This window comes from Lemur catta, chromosome 3, assembly GCF_020740605.2.
Source record: "Lemur catta isolate mLemCat1 chromosome 3, mLemCat1.pri, whole genome shotgun sequence".
Lineage (NCBI taxonomy): Eukaryota > Metazoa > Chordata > Mammalia > Primates > Lemuridae > Lemur > Lemur catta.
The window spans coordinates 110,010,929-110,034,512 of record NC_059130.1 but is presented as its reverse complement, the minus strand read 5'-3'; the positions used below and the strand labels follow the sequence as shown (position 1 = coordinate 110,034,512).

General features: G+C 47.8%; 1 protein-coding gene across 3 annotated transcripts; it reads right to left on the bottom strand.

Annotated features, from left to right (window-relative positions):
* Positions 1–1,150: 1,150 nt before the first annotated feature.
* HMGCL (3-hydroxy-3-methylglutaryl-CoA lyase) lies at positions 1,151–22,843 on the bottom strand. Of its 3 annotated transcripts, none has more exons than XM_045546020.1 (9): positions 22,708–22,838; positions 15,939–16,022; positions 13,950–14,057; positions 13,149–13,244; positions 10,994–11,142; positions 8,042–8,105; positions 6,045–6,233; positions 2,348–2,473; positions 1,151–1,336 (listed from the first exon to the last, which is right to left on the bottom strand). In XM_045546020.1, the coding sequence occupies exons 1-9, from the start codon at positions 22,765–22,767 to the stop codon at positions 1,235–1,237; spliced, it is 978 nt and encodes a 325-aa protein (XP_045401976.1). In that variant the 5' UTR covers positions 22,768–22,838; the 3' UTR covers positions 1,151–1,234. The 3 variants fall into 3 exon arrangements, with proteins under 3 accessions (XP_045401976.1, XP_045401978.1, XP_045401979.1); XM_045546023.1 differs by having other exon boundaries at positions 1,248–1,336; positions 2,348–2,439; positions 22,708–22,843; XM_045546022.1 differs by lacking the exon at positions 13,149–13,244 and having other exon boundaries at positions 22,708–22,840.
* Positions 22,844–23,584: the final 741 nt, after the last annotated feature.

Here is a 23,584-nt window from a genome sequence, read left to right as displayed (position 1 = left end):
ACAGGGAGGAAATTCAGCGAGTAATAAACTAGTTCAAAGTCTGTCTTCTTGGTGTGCAACGCTGTGAAGATATTTACTCCTCCACTCTCATAAATGCACACATCTGGCCAGGCGCAGTGGCTCATGCCTGTAATCCTAGCACTCTGGGAAGCTGAGGTGGGAGGATCACTTGAGGTCAGGAGTTCGAGACCAGCCTGAGCAAGAGCGAGACCCTGTCTCTACTAAAAAATAGAAAGAAATCATCTGGACAACTAAAAATATATAGAAAAAATTAGCCGGGCATGGTGGCGCATGCCTGTAGTCCCAGCTACTCGGGAGGCTGAGGCAGAAGGATCGCTTAAGCCCAGGAGTTTGAGGTTGCTGTGAGCTAGGCTGACGCCATGGCACTCACTCTAGCCCGGGCAACAAAGTGAGACTCTGTCTCAAAATAAACAAATAAATAAAATAATAAATAAATAAATGTACACATCTGCACAACAGAATACCAGAATGCTTCTCTGTCATAAAAACCTTTAATTATATAAGCTGTTTTCAAAAATCATGTTGAGTTCAGACTCTCCAGAGATGCTGGAGTTGGAAGATGTCCACCACAGCAGCTCAGCCCTCCCTCTATCTGCACATGCCCTCTGTCAGCTTGGGGAAAATCTCCGCCGTGTCATTTACCCTAAGGGGTCAGAGAGCAATGGCCCCAAGGCCATGGCCGGGTGAGTGGTATAGAGCAGCAGTCCCCAATCTTTTTGGCACCAGGGACCGTTTTCATGGAAGACAATTCTTCCACGGACTGGGGAGGAGGACAATGGTTTTGGGATGATTCAAGCCCATTACATTTATTGTGCACTTTATTTCTATTATTATTACATTGTAATATATAATGAAATAATTACACAACTCTCCATAGGTTGGGGACCCCTGGTATAGGGTAGCCAGCTGGCAGATTCCATCTAGAGAAGAGCCTTGAGGGTCATGCCCAGCTGGGAACGGGGTTCCCAAGCGCCCGCAGGCATTCAACTCCTGGGCTGTCGGGTCCACGGTGAAGGGAGAGTTCAGCCCCCAAGGCCTCTCACTACACTGACTCCTCTGACCCGTCACCTCCCTTCTGCCAGCAGAGACCTCTGGGCAGAGCTGGCTGCGGGGTGCCTGCTTCTTTTAATCTCCTTCTCATTTCCCAGTCCTCATCCTCCACGAATCATGTGTGGGTGCTCCTAGTCCGCAGGGCTTCAGGTGGGCAAGGGGCTCAGAGTTTACAGCTAGCCTGGGCCACTTTGGAGCTGCTTTTTCTGTTCAGGGCTTGACAGATAAAGTCTCCAGCTTCCAGGAGCTTCTGCATGTTCACACCCTTCAGGAAACAAATTAGAGGATACACAAAGTCATGACGTGACCTTAACACCAGGGAAACACCTTTCAGAACAGACAGCTGTGATACTGAACAAAGAAAGGTGAAGACAAACAGGCTCTTTCCCCTGACAGCAGCGCACCAGCTGCCTGTGAGCTCGTGTCCATCTGGCGTCTGGGGTTACCTCTCTGACTCCCTCGTGTAAGATGCCTCAATCTGTGTGATGGTTTATCATGCCACCTCCAGGACAGGGATCTCAACAGTCTTGTTCAATACTGCACCTCCAGGGCCTAGCACAGGGCTGGCCTACAGAGGTGGAAATCTGCATATTCAAGTGAGGACTGTGAGGCAGCCAGAGACAGGAATAAAAATACCAACTGAAGGACCAGGCAGGAAACCTCTGTTCGTAACAATGGCTCAGGATTTGCTGATGTGTACTATGTGCTCAGCTCTGTGCTAAACATTCTACATTTTCTTACTTAACCCGCACAACAGTCCTATGAGATAGGTGCTATTATAATTCCCAGGGAGATGAAATAATTTTTCTGAGATCACACAGCCGGTGAGTGGCAAGACTAGGTTTTAAACCCAGTTCTAGCTGATCCCAAGCACAGACGCTACACTGCTTCCACCCCGCCACTGAGGGTCCTTATGGATTCTGGTAGGGCCCTGGTGGGCTGGTTCTGCTGCCCTCATTTTACAGAGAACAAAACAAAGGCCCAAAAGAGACTGACACATTTCAGGTCATCAACCTGACCCCTTTCAGGGCTCTGGTGCCTACTAGAACTGAACTGCCAGAGTCACACTGCCGAAGTCACACTGGACTCCTTGTGCCCGTGCTCGTGGCCCCATTCAACCATACTCTGCTACCTCAAAAACATTAGATAAAATATCCATAATCCCCCTGCACCCCTCCCCTCTACGACCCCAACCCACCCCAGCTTCTGTCCTCCGGCTTCAGGCCGAGCCCTGGGCAGTTCAAGGCTGTGACCACTAGGGGGCAGGCAGGCTTACCGTGTGAATGCCCAGGCCTGCTAGCATGTAGACGAGGTCTTCAGTGGCCAAGTTTCCTGATGCCCCCTCTGCATAGGGACAGCCTCCAAGTCCTGCCACAGAAGAGTCCACGACAGTCACTCCCATCTGGAAACATAAGGATGGTGAAACATGGCTGTCGCTGGGGACCAGAGCCCACAAAGCCGGTCCTTGCAAACCTCCCAATTGTCTGTTGTCTGAAATTGTACCGTGAGAGTCATTCTGTCTTTTTGCCTTATGATTCTACTGACATGAAAACCCCACTGAAAGAGACAGTGCTTCTCTTTTAGTTCCTGGAACAGTTTCCTCTGCTGGGAGTATCTTTCCCCATTCCTTTCATGGTTGACTCCTTCTCACCCCTTAGGTCCCAGTCTACAAGCCACTTGCTCAGATCACCAGCCTAACCCTCACGTACTGCTGAGATTTCAGACCCCTGTTGTTTACTCTGGCTCATTTACACCTCCTCACTCAAGGGCTGTTCTCACTCCAAGTCGGGGCCTCTAACTGCATGAGGGCCATATCCCATCTCCCCAGGTCAGCTGCTTCCCACTCTCCTAGATTAATATTTTGCTTTCTTTCTTCTCTCTCCTTAAAACTCTATCACCCTCTTCCCCTCCTCATTCTCAGTTGCTTCATTCAAAGACAAAACAGATGCAGTCAGAATAGATGTCTCCACTAGCTCCCACCTGCCTGCATCCGGGCCCACAGACCCACCATCCCTCGTGCTACCTGGGATGGACTCTGAGCTCCGAGCCAAGGCCAACGCCTCCAGCTCTGCATGGGCCCGTTCCTACATGCTCAAGGATGTGCTCCAGTAGAGTCTCCCTCTCTCCTGCAACCTGTTATTCCTTCTACCCGGCCATTCTCACATAAGCTCCCTGAGATCTCTCCCACCTTTTACAAACTCCTTTTGGAACCCTCCAACTTCCCATTTCTTTGCCCCCATTCTTTGCCCTGTGCCTGGGCTGGGCGTGGTGGCTCACGCCTGTAATCCCAGCACTTTGAGAGGCCAAGGCAGGAGGATTGCTTGAGGCCAGGAGTTTGAAACCAGCCTGAGCAACATAGTGAGACTCCATCTCTATAAAAAATAATTTTTAAAAATCAGCCAGGCATGGTAGCCCCAGCTATGTGGGAGGCTGAGGCAGGAGGATCACTTGAGCCCAGGAGTTCAAGACTGCTGTGAGCTGTGATGGCACCACTGCACTTCAGCTCTGGGGGACAGAGACCCCATCTCTAAACAAAACAAAGCAAAACTCCTCAAAAAAGCTGTCCCCACTTCTTATCTGTCACCATTCTCACCTGAACCCATGCTAAACAGGTCTGTGTCCCCAAAACTCTTCCACTTCAACAGCTCTAGTCAAGGTCACTGTGACCTCTATGTAGCTAAATGCAAAGGCCAAGTCTCGTCTTTGTGCAGGACCGTGAGCATCACTGTCCGGAACACTTTCTTCACAGAGCATCCAGGGCTCCACCTCCCTCTAGTTTCCTCCTAACAGCCCAGCTCTCCTGAGGCCTCGATCCAGTTTTCGCTGGCTCTTCCTCCCTCCCTGACTTCTGAGGGTCGGAGCCCTCACTGCCCTATCCTCAGACAGACAGTTTATTAGTCTAGGTTCACTCCCAGGTGACTGTGTTGTCTTTAAATAAATACCTATCTACGTGCTGAAGACTAAAATGTTTACACCCAGCCCAGACACTCCCTGAAGTATAGAGTCACACGGTCAGGAGCTCCACTGGGATGCCTGACAGATGTCTCCAGCTTCACAGGCCAGAAAGCGAACTCCTGACAATCCACCCACTGCCTGCTGCTTCCGGGATTACTGGAGGCTCCAAACTGGTTCTTCTGCTCCCGCTACTGTCCCTCTATAGTCCATTCTCCACCAGCAGCCACGGGATCCTTTTAAAGGGACAGTTTCAGATTGTATCCCCTCCTTCCCCCTAACCAAGACTCTCCATCAGCTTCCTGCTCAGTCCGAAAGAGCCCAAGTCCTACCTGATCCGGCCTTCCTCTACCTCCAATGCCTCTACTCTTCCCCTCGGTCACACTGCTCCCGCCAAATGCCTCCTCATGTTCCTGGAGCACAGCAAGCGTGCCCCACCGCAGGGCCCTCGCACCTGCACCTGCCGGTCCTGGAGTGGACTCCCCTCCCTGCTCCCCCGCCCCCACCCCCATGGCTCACTCCCTGGCTTCCCGCGGTCTCTCAAATGCTACCTTCCATGTGAGGCCGCTCTGTATAAAGCTCCCTTAATCTGCTTTGTCTTTCTCCATGGCTCTTATGAGCACCTGGCCTACCCTAGGTTTACTTGTTGATCATCTGTCCTGTCTTTCTAGAGCGCCAGCCTCATGAGGTCAGAGATTTTGTTTGGTCACAGCAGAATCTCCAACGCTGAGAGAAGAGTCTGGCACACACAGAAAGAGTTCAGTTTTAATAGCTGCACAAGTGCCCTTACAATCTGTGTTTACACATCTGTGGTCTTCATCTGTCTTCCCCACCACACGAGCTCCCAGAGGGCTAGAACTGGGCCTCTCTTGCTCCTATTGTCTAGTCAGCACTTAACAGGGTAACCCCGCACAGAGAAGTCACATGATACATATTTCTGAAATAACTGACGGAAGGAGGAGGCCACAGGAAGCTACTGGCAGTCATTACACGGCTGATCCTGTTCCCTGAGAAATTTTCAAAGAGGAGATAGCACAGAGAAGCACAGAGAAGCAGGAGTATCCTGAGCATGGTCAGGGTGAAGTTTGGCCTCAGACGTACATGGCTGTGCAGAAATCCCTTTTACCTGCCTGGCAAGGTGTGCAAGGGGAAGTCTGCTCTCCCCAGCCTGCCATGCCAAAAACTTGCGAGCTGCAGGAAAGCCCAGGGGCCTGGGCCAGGGTGTCACAGCAAGTCAAGAAACGGAGACCACAGAGCTACAACCACAACTCCGAGGAAACAGACACAGAAAGTATTAATAATAGAATCATCTGGCTCATAGACATGAAACTCTAGGAGGGAACCGAGGAAACAAGAGGGCCGGGGATTGCCAACACCATCCTGAAGATGGCAGGTTAGACTGATGTTACAGCAAGGTGGCCTGTGGTCAGACACCAAGAATGCCCCTTCTATGGGGCTGCCAGCCAACAGGATCCCCATTCTGGGCCAGGCCATGAGAAGCAAACCTCGAGGGAAAGCAAATCCGCGGTCTCAGCCCAGTCTGGGGAGCAGCACTGAAGGCCCCAGTGCACACTCGCACACACACTCACAACCCTGTGTGTGGTCGTGGGGCTGGGGTAGATGAGCCCTCCCTAAAGCCCACCTCAGTCTTAAGGTACAGTCCTGCCTAGTCACCTCTTCTCTTTCCTTTGTCAACAGCTTAACTTCACGTCCGTCAAGCCTTGCTCAGGCCTCTTTGGCAAATCCTCCCTGACCTCCTCAGCTGGGATGGGGACACTCTTTAGGCTTCCACCCTTTGTGGCATCTGTCATAATGCAGTAGGATTACCATGTTACTCCCTTGACTGTCTCGCCAACAGACAGATGTGTGCACCTTCAGGGCAGAGTCACCATGTCTGTGTCCAGCACTGCCAGCCCGAGACCTGGCAGGCTGGCATCGGTAAATGTTGCTGAAAGAATAAATGAAACCAAGCTGTCCTGCCACCACGCCCTTTGGGAGAACGGGCATGTGCCTTTTATTACCTGCAGGGCCATCAAGGTGTTGGCCAGGGCTTGGCCATAGGTGTCATGGCAGTGGACAGCCAGGGCAGCCAGGGGCACCTCGTGCATGACGGCAGACAGCATGTCTCTCATGGCCCCTGGGGTGCCCACACCAATGGTGTCCCCCAGGGAGATCTCATAGCAGCCCATCGAGTACATCCTCTTGCTGACCTGGGGAAGCAAGCAGGCATCTGGAGACACCACATTCCGGCAGCCAGGGGTCCGAGTGCTCAGAGGCAGGGATCTTGTGCCGAGGCTGCACAGCTCCGTGTCTGAAGCACTAAATCCCTGCTGGACCGCAGGCTCCTTCCAACTGTGAGCGGGAGTGACATCCTCATTCTGCTGACCGGGACACTGCGACACACGGGGCAGACAGCACTGTGCTTCCTACCACCTTTGTCCCTCTCACTCCAGTTCTTCGTTTGCCCTCTCCACGCATGGTGTCAGACCCAGGTATGGTACCAATAAAACTGATTCCTTTCACACAGTTTTATCCTCAGCAATAAGATCTGCGAGATCATGGGCCAGGCGCGGTGACTCACGCCTGTAATCCTAGCACTCTGGGAGGCCGAGGCGGGTGGATCGCTCGAGGTCAGGAGTTCGAGACCAGCCTGAGCAAGAGCGAGACCCCATCTCTACTAAAAATAGAAAGAAATTATCTGGCCAACTTAAATATAAATATAGAAAAAAAAAATTAGCCGGGCATGGTGGCGCATGCCTGTAGTCCCAGCTACTCGGGAGGCTGAGGCAGGAGGATTGCTTGAGCCCAGAAGTTTGAGGTTGCTGTGAGCTAGGCTGATGCCACGGCACTCACTCTAGCCCGGGCAACAGAGTGAGACTCTGTCTCAAAAAAAAAAAAAAAGATCTGTGAGATCATGGATCTGGGAGACTAGTTATGTTTTTTATAATAACAGAGGCACATAACTATTTACATTTTTAAGAAGCTCATCTGCAAACCCCTGAAGACACTGCGAGCGGGAGTGGCACATGTCTCACCTGAGGAGACGCTGCCCTCACCGGGCTGCCGGGCAAAGTGAGGAAGGATGTGGCAGGGCAGCGGACACATGACACTCACCAGTGATCTACCAGGTGAATGAAATGGCGATATCCCCTCCCCTCAGCGCCCCTGCACACGGAGAGCGGAGCGGCAGGGGCTTAGCCGCAGGGTGGCGGGCGCAGCGGGAGGAGCAGGCCTCAGTCTCCTGACGCTGGAGTCAGTGCCAGCTCCAGGACTCCAGAACTGTGGGCCTTGGCAAGGGACTTACCTTTCCTGAGCTTCAACTTTTGCTCCTGAAAAATGGTGATGACCCTTTGCAGGGCTATGGCGAGGACTTGCGGCAACGTGAGGCTAGGACCTCAACAAGCAGCTGCCATCCGTCCTTGCTACATGATGTTGTGGGAAGGACAAGTGTGCTTTGGAGGGAGACAAACTGGGGTTTGAGACCTGGTTTCACCATTGGCAACCTGCGTGGCACGTTACTTAGACTTGGCTTCCTCAACTGTGAAATGGAACAATGATACCAAATTTGCAGAGTGGCTTTGAGGGCCAAATGACATAAGCTCCTGGGTTGCTCCCACTTGGTTCCCGCCCTGTGGTCTTCTCAGTCTTGATGTGGTCCCTGTTCAGAGGACGTCAAGGGTGGGGGCTCTCGGCCACTGCAAGGAACCGTGGGAACTCCTGGGTGGGCAGCCCCTCCTCAGAGGATTATGGCCTTGATTATCGCCAGTCAAATGACCAGACCGGAAACGGAATCGGAGGCCTTCAGGCTGGGGTAGAGGCCAGGGGCTTCAAAGACTACCCGCCCGGCTAGGAGGAGGCCTCAAGGGAGCAAGTCAGGCTGTGCCCGCAGGGGCACAGTGACGGGGCTGGGTGAATGACTGAATCAGTAACCTCCAGGACAGGGTGGGGAGAGGCGCTGTGCACTCAGGGGCAGACGGGGCAGCTGACCCGCACAGAACGCTGCCGGGGACACACACACCTCAGCTACTTTAGCCGGGGAGATCTTCCCTTCATAGGGGCAGCCAAGCACACAGGAGATGTACCTGTGGGGAAACGGGAGGAAGGAGGTCAGTGCTCCTGAGCTCTTGGCCACCAGGGCTGCGGCAGGGTGGCTGACGGACACGCGTTCCTGGTCAGCGTGCGGCCAGCACCTGCAGCTGGGCAGCAGGCTGAGAACCCGGGTGAAAGGCGAATTCAACGAGGTGGCATGAGAATGGAGGTGGCACAGCTTAGTGCCAGGAGGAGGCCGTGGAGAACCCGGGGAGGGGAGGGCACTGATGGGCCTACAGGTTGGGAAGCAGGGGTCGTGCAGGCCTCAGGAAAAGGAGCAGAGGATTGACAAGAAGAGAGTAAGAGTAGGCTGGGCACGGTGGCTCACGCCTGTAATCCTAGCACTCTGGGAGGCCGAGGCGGGTAGATCGTTTGAGCTCAGGAGTTCGAGACCAGCCTGAGCACGAGCGAGACCCCATCTTCACTAAAAAAGAAAAGAAAAGAAAGAAGAGAGTAAGAGGAGGGGAGAAGCTAAAGCAGGCATTGTGAGCAGGCGGCTGGGCAGAATGAGATGAGGCACAGCAGAGCTATGTGCTGGGGAGCCAGGCTGGTGCTCCCGGGAGACCAAGGACTGGATGAAACCAAAGACCAAGTAAGCGCTGAGCTGGCTAAGTGTCAGGGATAGGCTGGGCTGGCCTGAGGGCCAAGGGCCTGGCTGCTGCAGTGAACTGCCAGAGGAGTCATTCATTCATCTGATGTTTACGGAGTTGCCTGCTATGGGCCAGGCACAGGGACTCAACCAGAGAGCAAGGCTGATGTGGTCCCTGCCCTCTCGTAGCTTACTTCAAGTTCGGGAAATAGCCAACAAAAACGTAACCAAATAATCAGGTGAGGAATCCCAGAAAGTGATGTGCTACAAAGGCAAAAAAAGGGAAATGAGACAAGAGCAACTAGAGAAGGCCAACTAGAACGATGGTGGTCTAGGAAAGACCCCTGAGGGCAGGACATTGGAGCTGAGAAAGGGGAAGGTCTGTGGAAAGTGTATTCCAGGCCAAGAGCAGAAGCTGGGCAGAGCCCTGAGATGGAAGAGTCAGGCACGGCCAAGACAGGACAAAGTACAGACAGCTGAGACACAGAGACACAGGGCAGAGACGTCTGAGAACAGGCCAGTGAGGTGGGCACAGGCCCGACCGTGGCTCTTCTGGGCTATGGTGAGGAGTCTGGATTTTAGATGCAACAGCTTCTATTCCCACCCGCCCTATTGGAGCTGAGGAGTCTGTTTTTTTGTTTTTTTTTTTTGAGACAGAGTCTCGCTCTGTTGCCTGGGCTAGAGTGAGTGCCGTGGCATCAGCCTAGCTCACAGCAACCTCAAACTCCATCCTACTGCCTCAGCCTCCCCAGTAGCTGGGACTACAGGCATGCGCCAACATGTCCGGCTAATTTTTTCTATATATATATTTTCGTTGGCCAGATAATTTCTTTCTATGTTTAGGAGAGACGGGGTCTCACTCTTGCTCAGGCTGGTCTCGAACTCCTGACCTCAAGCGATCCACCCGCCTCGGCCTCCCGGAGTGCTAGGATTACAGGCGTGAGCCACAGCACTCGGCCTTGAGCTGAGGGGTCTTAAAAGCCTTTTAGAGTCCAGCAAAGTATTCTGCATATTAAGAGGCAAAATACATGTTTGCTGGATGAATAATTTCAGACTCATAGATCTCAGTGCCCTTTTCCATTTTAATTCTTCCACTTGTTCTTCAAACACCGCTGAGCAAGGAAAAGGTGAGAGAGACACTGAGAAACGAGCCCAGGCTGCGAGTCGGGCAGACACAACTCGAGCTACTGCTTCCCCGTCCATCCATCTGCCTGGCAGTTGCTGAGCGTCTACTGCACGCTAGGCCCTGCGCTGGGCAAGCAGAGCACACCAGGGACTGAGAGAGATGCCGGCTTTGTCTTCATGGAGAGGGCAGTGGGGCCCTGGGGTCTAGTGGGTGGGGTTTTAACAAGCAGCCAAAGTGCTATGTCAGAGGATGTCCAGGGGCCTATGAGGTCCCAGGGAAGGGCACCGACTCCAGCTGAGGGACAGTGAAAGCTTCTCGGAGGAACTGACATCCACAAGAGAACCTGATAGTGAGCAGAAGTCAGCTCCAAGAAGCAGGACGTGGGGGAAGAGTGTTCTCTGTGTATACAAACCACATGCAAAAGCCCAGAAGCGAGAGAGAGCGGGGCATGTGACAAATGGAAAGAGGTTCCAGCTGGGCTGGAGTGAACCATGTAGAGGAAGAGGGGCTAGAAGGGAACAGTGTACAATAAGGCTGCAGAGAGTGGCAGGGACCAAAACCTGCAGGGTCTTGCAAACCACGTTACAAAGTCTGAACTTGGTCAGTCACTGAAAGGTTTTTGACCAGAAGTGATGTGATCACATGTGCACTTTTGAAAGATCGCTCCGGCTGCAATATGGCCAGCTGTGTGACCTTGTAGGAGACTGTTCACCCTTCCTGAGCCTCAGCTGTGCCACCTGTAAAATGGGGACAGCTCCCTCCTTGCTTGGCTAGTGTGAGGCTTTGATTAGATACTACACACACAATGCCTGGAACTCCTGCTATTAGAGACGCAATGCCGGAAACTGAAGAGGCCTAGGGGATTCTTCAGGGATGCATGAAGCGTTGGTGGTAAAGCCAGGACTAAACCGACCTCCGCAAACCCCAATTAGTGACCTGTCCTCGGGTGAACTGACCCAAAATTCAGGTTTGAAAGAAAGCACTTGCTAGGATTTCTTCTGACCACATTTACTTGGGAAAAGATGCCTAGGTGTGGAGCCCGGGCTATCCCACGCAGGAGAAGGGGCTTGTGGTGGGGAGGACTGCCTGAGTCAGAACCATTCCAGAACGGTCAGTACCGTTCCAGAACGGCACTGAGGAGAAGATACCAATGTGGCCTGACTCACCCCCGCACAGGAATACCAGCTGCCCGCGCTGCCTTCGAGATTGCATCAATTCGCTGGAAACTCTCCTCGATGGAACCGTTGACGTTCTTCTGGGAGAAGAGCTCTGAGGCGGCTCCGAAGACGCTCACTTCCTTGGCTCCAGCAGCAACCTGCCAACATCCAGGAGAACTCCTTTCAGCACTTTTCTCTTCAAGGAACACCGACCAGGGTGGCAGAAAACTTGTCTTGTGGTAAATTGTGTGGTACGTGAATGTTATGGGTTCAACTGTGTCCCCTAAAAAGACACGTTGAAGTGCTAACCCCCAGCACCTCAGAATGTGACCTTATTTGGAAACAGGGTCATTGCAGATGTAATTAGTTAAGATGAAGCCATACAGGAATAGAGTGGGCCCCTAAGCCAGTAGGACTGGTGTTGTTCAAAGAAGACGGCCGTGTGAAAACACAGAGACACAGAAGGAAGACCACGTGCAGAGGGAGGCAGAGACTGGAGCGACGCCTCTGCGAGCCAAGCAAGGCCGAGGAGGGGGCCAGGCCAGCAACCGGCAGAGAGGCACGGAACAGACTCTGTCTCAGAACCCCCAGAGGGAACCAATCCTGCCCACACCTTGATTTAGGACTTCTAGCCTCCAGAACCATGAGAGAGTAAATTGCTGTTGTTTTAGGCCACTCAGCTTATAGTATTATACTTTCTTACAGTGGCATGAGGAAACAAATAGAGCGAGTTATATCTCAATGAAAAGCCACCTCTGACTTCCCCCAAGGAACCTGCCACTGCCATTACCAGTCACTTTTTTTTTCTATTTAGCAGGCTGAGATGGAGACACCAGTTACTCTAAAAGAAGCTTTTTGCCTAAATGCAGAACCAACACCTCCAATGAGTTTCTTGTCTAAAATTATAAGAAGATTCAAAGACACAAACAGGTCAAAAGTGAATGGACAGAAAAAGTTGTTCCACATAAACAGTAACTGAAAGAGAGCAGGGGTCACTGTACTTATCTCAGACAAACAGACATTAAACCAAAAGAGGTTCTAAGAGAGAGGTGCAGTTGCTCATGCCCTGCAGTCTTGGCTACTCAAGAGGATGAAGCAGGAGGACTGTTTGAGGCCAGGAGTCTAAGAGCAGCCTGGGTAATGTAGCAAGATCTTATCTCTACAAAAAATTTATAAAATTAACCAGGCATGGTGGTGTGCACCAGTAGTCCCTGCTGCTCGGGAGACTGAGGTGGGAGGATCGCTTGAGCCCAGAAGTTCCAGCCTGGGCAATACAGTGAGACCCTGTCTCTAAGAAAACAGTAATTAGAGAAAAGGTTCTAAGTGACAAAATGATATATTAATGTAAGATCAAAAACAGCAAGAAGATATAACAATGATAAACATTTACACACCTAATAACAGGCCATCAAAATTGAACCAAAAATGGACAGAATAGAAGGGAGAAATCGACAGTTCCACAATCACAGATGGAGACTTTAATACCTCATTAAAAATAATAGAGCCACCAGACAGAAGAAAACAGAAGACTTGAGCAACACGATAAACCAATTAGATCCAACAGACATACAGAACATTCTATGCCACAAGAACATACACATTGTTCTTAAGTGTACTTTGAACATTTTCCAGAATAAATATATGTGAGACTACAAATTAAGTCTCAGTAGGTTTTAAGAGATGGATATCATGCAATGGAATTTTCTCTGAACACCGAAGAATAAAGTTAGAAATAAAAGAAGGAAAACTGATATAAAAAAATTATAAGAAAGCTGGTAGATGCTTGAAACTTGTGTGTACAGCTTGGTTACCTTTCTCTGAAGCAGTGGGTAGTAACAAGGGCTAAGGCTCACTAGGCACCCGTGTTACACCAGGCCGTAGCTATGCTCAGCAGTGTGTGTGCATTCTCTCTTCTGTCATCCCCACAACATTAGGCACTACCATCGGCCTGATTTTATAGGCAGAATGTGAGGCTCAGAGATTAAGCAACTTGTCGAGATCAGACAATGGTGAGTGTCTGGACCGGGTCTGTCCCAGGGTCTGAATGAAAGACAAGACGGTCAGGTAGACTTCCCAGGATAGGGGACTGACGCCCGGAGACAAGGCAGGGACCCATGCCATCAGTCTCTTTCCTAAAGCCCCTACCAACAAGCTATCTTCTCACCGCTGCCTCAAAGCCTTTCCAATTTGGGACCAGGACTGGGTAGCTGATGCCGGGAAACTTCTGAATGCCCTTCAAGACTTCAGTGTGGTCAGCCATCTAGGAGCCAAAGGAAACATTGCCAAGTCGTGACCAGAAGCAGGCAGAGCACTCAGAGAAATCTTTTTTATCACAAAATCTCTGTTCTCCAGAGCCCTAGAATGATGCCTCCTGCCAAGCCGAGTATCCCCAATGCATTTACTACTTGTTTGACTGCTCATGGGCCAGAAAGGCCCTAGGTTTGGGTGATATCCAGTTTTTCCATGTGGCCCATACTGCCAGCTTTACAGAAGCAGAAAAAGCAGTAATCTAGGACAAGCCATTTACTGAGGACACACCTGGAGCCAGGCCCTGCACTCAGCTCTCTGTGTTATCTGACACTCATTTTGTATCTTTCTTCCCCACTTGATTATCTCTGTGAAGCAGGAGTCATCCCTCTTCCCCTTTTACCAACACAGAAGCCACAGACAGGCATAGAGATTCTGGGCTTTTAGAGCCAGAAGAGACCTAAGAGGTCATCTCAAACCTGCAGAGGGGAAGGTCCTAGCGAGGTCACCCAGCAAGTGGTGCGGGGCCGAGACTGACTCCAAGACCCCTGAACCCCAGGTCACGTGCTTTTGCTGCAACACAGAGCTATGAATCACCTGAGACTTCTCAAAGTCAGGGACCTGGAAACCTAAGTTTTCTATTTCTATTTGCTTCAGGGGAAAATGTAAAACTGTCCATCACTGAGAAAGGCCTCTCTCATCGAGGGCTGGGTCTCACCTGGGGAACCCACTTGGGAGACACAAAGCTGGTGGCTTCTATAACAGGGAGTCCCGCCTCAGAAAGCATGTCCACGAGCTTGATCTTCACTGGAGTAGGTACAATATTCTATAGAGGAGAAACACCAGAAGACAGGTCAGCAAAGTTGGTAATAAAATGGCCTCAGAAAGCAGTGCCTGTGATTCCAAAGCTTTTGCTAGAGCAAGCACTTCACTATCCTAACTTCCACATACTAACATGAATTCACATGTAATCTCCACCTACAGGTGGGGTACAAGGCTTGTCTTTGAGTTCCACAGGTAGTGTTTTGCAGTAGATGCACCCTCGCACCTGAAAAGGAGTTAATATTTACATGGCAATATTTTTCTGCCATGCAGACTTTTCCTAAACTAAATGTGTGTTAGCTTATGACCCCATGACAGACAAATTGAGAACACTGTGCGATGGCCTGAAAGGGCAGAGATGAGACTGACCCTCTGGGTCCTGGGATGGGGCCCCCAAATATCACACCCTCCTCTTTTCCACCTCCCCACTTGCACAGGACTTCATCCTCACGTGTTTGGCTTATAGCTTCTCCCCCTCCCCCACCATGTCTAGTCCCTCACCAGACTGTATGGATTCCTCTTTCCAAACCTACCATCATTATCCCACGTATCTTATGGCAAAGTCTCACTCAACCAATCTATCCTGCACAGGAATCCTCCCAAAACGCAGCTTCCGTTATCTCACTCCCTTTCCCAAAACCCTTCTATGGCTCCCTAATACCTATAGGATTAAGTAAGAAAAATTCTAAGAACTCAGCTCCTTTTCGGTATGCCCTCCCACCCCCACCCCTTGTCTCAAATTTCTCTCCCACTGCTTTAACTTAGTCTACTCCACCAATCATTTTTGAAAGCCCTTCGTGTTCCAGGCATTGTGTCAGGAGCTGTGATGTAGCGTAAGCAGAACAGGCAGGATTCTGCCCTCATGGAGCTTACAGACTCTTGTTTCCAACAAGCACTATTAAAGCTAGGGTGGTCACGCTTTCAAAAAAATAAAAAAATAAAAAGTTTTTCTTATTGAAAAAATACATGATTATTTCAGAAAAATCAATATCATTTCAGAAAAATCGATCAATATCAATACATGATTATTTCAGAAAAACATGCCAAAAACAAAAGAAAACTACCCTTAAAACCTCCCAGTGATAATACTAACACCCTTTTTGTGACTTTTTGCATCTGTACAGTCTGTTAGCCATGAGCCACACGTGGTTATTTAAATTTACTTAAAATTATATAAAAATAAAAATGCAGTCCCTTGGCCACACCAGCCATATTTCAAGTGCTCAAGAACCACAAGCATCTAGTGGCTACCACATGGGAAAGCTCAGGTCTAGAATATTTCCATCTCCACAGGAAGTTCTATGGGACAGTGCCGGTCAAGATCCTATTCTAGGTAGATGCTCCCACATATCTACTTTTTGTTTCTTACATAAAAGTGTAACATTAAGATATTTATACACACATTTTATAACCTGATTGAATCACTTAACATACACCTTTATTATTAATGGGTTCATATTTCATTTTATGAAAAGTCCATAATATATTTGACCCTTCCCCATACTGAACATTAGATTGTTTCCAACTGTTCTGCTATTACCAACAGGTTCGTAAGGAACATCCCCAATGCTGCATCTCTGCACTTGGTCTTCGTGACTTCCTTCGGATAAATCTCCTTATGTGTATTGGCAGATCAAAAGGCGTGCCCTTGCCTCCACTCTACACCATCCACCCCATCCCACCAGGCTGTGACACAGGGGCACACCTGTGCATCACCATTTCAGATCATTTAACTGTCACAGGTGCCTGCCCGGCCTCCTCAGCTCGGCCCTAAGTCAGGCAGAGTGATCACATCTTGCATAGCTCTGTCCACCCCACCGACACCTACCACATGGAATATCAAAGCAGATGTCTGAAAAACATATTTGCGTTAATTTTCATTTACCTTTTCATTTTGTAGTCCATCTCGGGGACCAACTTCCACGATTTTCACCCGATTCGGGAAAGTGCCCATAGATGAGGTACTGAACTTTGGTTTAAAAGAGGAAACAAAAATGAACAGGAAGAGATTGTCACAATTTCCTAGTGGGGACCAATCTGAAAGAATGGATCTGAAGAATGGAGACAAAATGCATGTTTCTCACCATTTAGTTCACATTTGGTTTGTTTTAGAATTAAGAACAAAAAGAATATTTCACTTAGAACAGGTATGAGCAAGAGATTCATGCTCCTGGTACAGGCTCTCCCCTGAAGTCCAGACTCATTTCCAACTGCCTGACAGCTCCATTTGCACCGATCCAATTTAGCAGTCCCAAAACAGAACTCTTTAATTCCTCCTAAAGCATGTCCAGCTCTGTAAAAGGCATCACATGCACCCTGTTGCTTAAGCCAGAACTTGACTGGTCCTCTTCCCCTATTTGCCATGGCCCACAAGACTGTGATCTGGCTCCTCTGAATTCACCACTTGTCCCTACCATCCCAGTTCCAATTCCCCACCCCCACCCCACCCCATGGCTAAGCCCCAGCCCCGTGGCCTTCTCTCGCTTAGCAGGGCCTCCCCCTGCCCAAAGGCTCTTCACCTGGCTCTTCTCACACCTTCTCATCTTGCAGAGGCCTCCTCTGACCATGCTTTGCAAAGCTGGCACTCACCCGACCCCCATTATTTTCTATTTTGGGACTATAATCATTTCCTCAAAGCACTGCAAATGTTTTCTCCAGTAGAATACAAGCTCTGTGAGGGACCTTGTTTGTCTTGACCTCCACTTGATCACCAGTGTTGGGCACTGTGCTTGGCACCAAGTTGGCACTCAGTTATTGAAACAACAAATAAATGCATGAGGGCACAGCTGTCCTGGAGGAGGGTAATTACTGAATGTGGGGAGTCCTCCTGGACTTTGCAGGGGGTGGGATGTAGGACTCTGTTCTATTACAATCATAAGCTGGGTGATGACAAGGAGAATGAATCTGAGGGGAAATGACACTCCCAGTAGCTTAAGACATTTAAAGGAAAAAAAGCCTTGAGTCTCCCCTGCATAAAGTCTGCCTCAAATCTCAACCTTCTTCCCAAGTGATGTAAAATTTCTATGCCGTCTTCCTCTACCCTTCTTGATACTGTAACTCTTCAAATTAACTTTCATTTCCCAGATTTAATCTGGATAAACATACTGCAGGGGGCAAGGGGAGAGATACACTGTGTAATCTAATAAGGATCCCAGCCCCCTGCACCCTGAAGGAATTCCCTGCTTGGAACCAGCTGGAATTTGAATGACTTATCTGAACTGGCCTTGGTTTTAGGCAGCAATGTTTCTCAGAGACTAACGAGACTAGCCACTGCATTTCATGAAGTCAATAGCCTTTGCTGGAAGGTCCCTGAAACTTGAATCTCCCTCCAAAAGGGATATACAGCCTCTGATAGTGCACCACCCTAAAATTATCTCGCTGGAATGTAAGTTTCATGAGGCAGGGACTTTGTTTTATTCACTGCTGTATTTTCAAGGCCCTGGGACATAGTAGGTGCCCAATAAATAACTGTTGAATGTTATTGAAAGAATGTAAAAGTATTTGCCATGCACGTATAAGAGGATTTTTACATATTAAACCATGTCATCCTGTCAACAACTTTATTAGGTAGGAACTATCATAATCCCATTTTACTGTGAGAAACCTGAGGCCCAAAGACATTAAGTAACCTTCCTAAGGTCACATGGCTAGTCAACGAGGCCATATCTGAATCTGGCAGTGTGGCTCCGGAGCACATGCTCCTAACCCAGGGTTGGGGAACCTGTGGCCATAAGGCCACATGTGGCCTTCCAGGTTCTTCAGTGTGGCCTTTTGACTGAATCCAAATTTTACAGAACAAATCCTTTTATTTTTATTAACACATTTTATTCGTCTTTTATGTTTTTATTTTATTTTTGAAATGAATGTATTTAAAACAACAAAGAATAAAATAAGTTTCAATGAAATAATCCTCCCAGATTGACTGGCACAATTAGAACATTAGTAAGCCATAAGGGCTAAATTAACAGCTGCTATGCTCATGATTTAGTTCTAACTTCCCTGCCTAACTGGCACCACTACTGCAAGCTGGATGGTGAGAGTTTATGGGAGTCAAGTATGCCAGTCTGTCTTCAGCTTTTGACAGCAGTGCACTGTGTTTCTGTTTGAAGTGGAATTTGTGAATAGTTGCACAGCTCAACAGTATTTTTTAATTCTGTCTGCTTAACAGCCCATCATGTCAAAGAAGACCAAGAGAACGCTGAAGGAAGAAAACAGATTTTTTAATGAGGATTGGGAATTGCAATATTATCTTGTTTCTGCTAAAGATAAGATGATTTGCTTGTTTGTGATACTGCAATATCGACATTAAAGAAATTCAATGCTCATCAGCATTATAACACTCATAAGGACCACAAATATTTTAAATTAGAGGCAATGGCGCAAATGGTTGTATTGCAGAAATTAAAAGATGAAAAGCAAAAGCAAAGACAATTCTTTCAAGCAGCAATAAGACCTGGAAATAATGCCACTGAAGCAACTTACAAAGTAGCTTATATACTCAGGAAAAAAGGGAAGACGTTCAGTGACGTAGAAATTGTGAAAGAATGCACTGTCAAAGTTGTAGGATGTTTAGAGCCTGATAATGTTTCAAAGTACAAACAACTGCCTCCTTCAAGGAGAACTTAACTGATAGGCAACATAAATTAGCCTTCAATTTAACAGAACAACTTCACGCAATACTTCAAAAGGAAAATATATATTATTTAATTGCTTTGGATGAATCAGCTGATACTGACTTGGTGCAGATTTTATACTTCATTTGGGTCATAACAGAAGATTTTCTTTGCTAAAAAGAGTTACTTGCTTTGGGCGCTCCTGCAAACAGAATACAGGGAATAGGTATCTTCAATAACTTTCAAAATAAATGTTGTGAAGTTGGACTGAATTTGGTAAATTTAGTGAGTGTACGTATAGACGGTGCACCTTCCATGACAGGAAAACATGAAGGGTTTGTTGCACAGATTAAAAGTATTAACAGATCCAGATGCTCTCATTTCTTTTCACTGTACCTTGCATCAGCAAAATCTCTGTGCTAAAGCTACTATTTTAAGTGATATAATTTGCAACAAGTTATAAGTATTGTTATAACTATATTCCTGCAAATGCAACATGGCATCTGTCAGCGTCAGTTTCATAACATGCTAAAGTTGAACCATAAGGTTATTCAGTGTGGATCTGCCATATCATTCTAAAGTGTATTGGCTATCACAGGGACAGGTGTTAGCCAAAATTTTATCTCTGTGAGAACAGATAGTTAAATTGCATGAAGAACAGAATCAGCAATGTGAATCACTGAAAGAAGATTTTTATAGGAATGCAGCATTTCTGTGTGATATGTCAAATCAAAACAACTTGAATATTTCTTTGCAAGGTAAAACTAAGTCTATACATGGTATGTGGCAAAAATCCAAGCATTTCGAAAAAGCTATCTTTTTTCAAAACATTTCTTCTTCAAAAGGAAATGTTTAATTTTTTTATTTTTATTTTTTATTTCTGAGACAGAGTCTTGCTCTATTGCCTGGGCTACAGTGCCGTGGCATCAGGCTAGCTCACCGCAACCTCAAACTCCTGGGCTCAAGCAATCCTTCTGCCTCAGCCTCCCAAATAGCTGGGACTACAGGCATGCGCCACTGTGCCTGGCTAATTTTTCTATATATTTTTAGTTGTCCAGCTAATTTCTTTCTATTTTTAGTAGAGACGGAGTCTCACTCTTGCTCAGGCTGGTCTCGAACTCCTGACCTCGAGCGATCCTCCCGCCTCAGCCTCCCAGAGTGCTAGGATTATAGGAGTGAGCCACCACGCCCAGCCTTCAAAAGGAAATTTTTTTTATAGTCCTTATTTTTTTTGTTTTGGTTTTTGCACCCATGCCAGAACAAGACAAAAGGAAATTTTGAATGAACATTTTCCCCAGTTAGCAAAGGTCATTGATGAACAGGATGATAAACGCAAACCATTTGAAGAATACACACCTGTTATAGACCTATTAATTGGAGAGTACAATGAAAGATTCACTGACTTTTGAGAATCATGATATCACACTGAAATTAGTATTTCAGCCTCACCTAGTTGATATCACCAGGGCAACCTAAAGAATTACAGATGGGGCCCACTCACACCTATAATCCTAGCACTCTGGGAGGCCAAGGTGGGAGGATTGCTTGAGCTCATTAGTTCAAGACCAGCCTGAGCAAGGGACCCTGTTCTACTAAAAACAGAAAAATAAGCCAGGCGTCCTGCACCTGTAGTCCCAGCTACTTGGAAGGCTGAGTCAGGAAGATTGCTTGAGCCCAGGAATTTGAGGCTGCAATGAGCTACGATGACACCACTGCACTCTACCCAGGACAAAAGAGTGAGACTCTGTCTCAAAAAAAAAAAAAAAAGAAATTGAAATATTAAGACATTAAGAACTACAGATGGAACTGGAACTGACTGAGCTCTTGGTAGATGACATCTTAAAGTCATTGTCTGATGCTAAGCAAGATCCAACTGAAATATGGAAAAATGCAGAATACCCACTCCTTCAGCAATATGCCGAAAAAATGCCTTCCTGCTTTTCAACCACTTACTGCTGTGAATCTACATTCTCCTACCTAACCCAAATCAAGATGCCCTGAAGGTCACAAATGACTGATATCCATCTAGAGGATCAACTGAAACTGCGGATGTGCACATGCACGTTGCAACCAAATATTCAAATGCTTTCCAACAAAAAGCAGACACAAAATCATTAAAAGGTTAACTTTAAAAGTTTTCATTTTTTGAAATTATTAAGTACATATATCTTTAAAAAATAATGTACATTTTTAAGTATATCTAATTGAAGTTTCTTGAATTCAGCCTTATTTGATTACAGCTAAATTAACGTGGCCTTCCAACACGAAAAGGTTCCCCATTCCTGTCCTAACTCCTAGCAATTGTTGCGTCATCACTGCCCTTTGGTCCACATTCTTCTTTCCTGGTAAACACTCAGTTCTGGCTGGGTGTGGTGGCTCATGCCTGTAATCCTAACACTTTGGGAAGCTGAGGCAGGAGGATCACTTGAGGCCAGGAGTTCAAAACCAGCCGGATCACTAGTGAGACCTGTCTCTACAAAAAACAAAAAAAGTAGCCAGGCATGTTGGTGTACTTGGGTGCTGAGGCAGGAGTATCACTTGAGCCCAGGAATTTGAGGTTGCAGGAGTTAAGCTATGATGACACCACTGCACTCTAGCCCAGGTAACAAAGTGAGATCCTGTCTTAAACAAACACACATCCACTTCCTTCTCTCTGTAAAGTTATGCTCAAGGAGGATCCCCCCAACCACACAATTACTACGCCACAGTATCCCAAGGTATGATGTATCTACATCAGCATCAACAATATTAGTCAGTCTAATACTGACTAAAATCCAGCCCTAAACTACAGGCATCAGTACCTAAAGGCAGGGGCAGTCATTATTCCAAATCCATGGAGGAAGTAACCGAGCCTCAGAAAGATCACCCAAAATCACACAGCTAGAAAGTGATGGAGCTTGGACTTGAACCCAGGTCTCGTTCTAACAGCAACCCTATGGAAGGCCATCTCATTACACCAAGGATTAAATTTTTTTTATTTCATTTAAAAATTTATTATTTTATTTATTTTTTAAAATTATGTATGTATATATTTTTTCAACCAGGGATTTTTTTAAAGAGGACATTAATATCCACCATCTAATTTAATTTTTTTAACTTGCCAAGTTGGAATTACCATCCGCATTTTACACGTGAGCAATTGGTGGAGATGGGTGGCCTAGTAGAGTAAAATGGCTTTCTGAGAGCGACCCACTGCCAGAAGAGTGTAATTTCGCCCCCCCCACCAGTTACAGTGGTTTTTACCACCACTGACTGATCACTTATTAAGAGCCAGAACAATGCCAAATACTTTACCTACATTTTTGCTAATTTCCAAAACAAACCCAAGGTAATGTTATACATTTTACAGATGAGAAAACTGAGTTCAGAGAGTAAATAACTATGTCACTCAGCCTAGACAGTGGCAGAACCACTGGGACACCATAGGTTGAGCTTTGACCAGCACAGCTCAACCCTTTATACAGCTAGCTCTCCCACACTTTTCGTCCACTCACTGAGCATGAGAGACAGGGGAAAATATCAGGATCCAACCGGCCCAAAGTACAATTCCAAGGAATGACAGTCTGGTTCCGCGAGACCCAAGTCCTGCTGGGTTCGATGGGACAGAAACCAAGCGTCTCTACAAGTAACAAGAGTTGGAAATGGAGGCGGAAGAAGGGGTGGCCTTGCTTTTCCCACGCGGAACTTGAGGAGTGTTCGTGATTTTCACTAATTAAGAGTTGGAGAGGTCTGAAGCTCAAGTGAACAAAGGGGCCAGCGTCACCGGGAAGGGCCGCGGACAGGGAATCAGGACGCCCGCGATGGCGTCCGAGGTCTCTGAGACCCAAGCAAGTCGCTCCACCTCTCCTGCCTCGGCTTTCTCCTACCCTTAAAGGGATCTGGGTGGGACCCGGAGGGTCCAAGACTCCCGCGCCCTCCCAACTACGGCTTGAAGAGCTGTCCGGATTCGCCTCTCCGAGAGAAGCTGCCACGGGCCAAGCCCTCCACCCCGACCGTCACGGTGCCTGCAGGACAGCCCCCTCAGCGGCCCGGGGCACTTACAGCCCGCAGGGACGCCAAGCCCACCAGTCGCTGCGGCAGCACCACCCTCGTCGCCGCCATCTTGGCCAGCTTTCCGCGCAGCCACGGTGCTGGGCCTCACGTGACCGCCGCTCTGCAAGCAGACATGGCACCGCCCAAAGGCGGAGCCTCGGGAGTGACGCGTGATGCCCTGAGCTGGCTCCACCCCCAGCCTCGCCGCTTTATCCCTTCTTGCCAGTTCCTGCTTGTCCGTTTACTGTTTTTGTGAGCGCCTCTTATGTGCCAGGCCAAGTGAGACTAGGAACCTAAAGATGAAGTTTAGAATCTGGGAGGTGTGAGAAAGCAGATATTAATAATCACACAAAGAGTTGTATGATTTTTAATTGTTACGATAAGAAGCAGCATTACTGTTTAACACTCACTGTTCTGAGTTCTTTGCACTTATTAACTTATTTATCACGATCTTCACGATTCAAATGCAGGCATTGAGTTCCAGGGAGGGAACCATCGTTTGATTTCATACCTTGAAAAATGAGTAAGATCTAGCCAGGTGAAAAGGATACAAGAAAAGCTTTCCAGACAGAGGGAATAGCATATGCAATGGCCCTAAGGCAAAGAAATTGAATACTTAGAGTAATGTTTTTCAAACTTTACGTTTTGCCCGGTCATGATATCAATTTAGTGAGTGCCAGCTTTTTTTTTTACTAAAACATAAATTTATTAGAAGGGACATTAATAAAAATTTAAGAGGAAATTACCTGGAGTGGATGAAAAACAAACACAAAATACTGCTAATAACCTAATGTCTGATACTTAAGAGATTTTTGAAAAATTTTTACAAAAGACATCTGGCAGACTGTGAGCCCACTGATTTCCTGTTCCCTAGTCCAGCCTATGT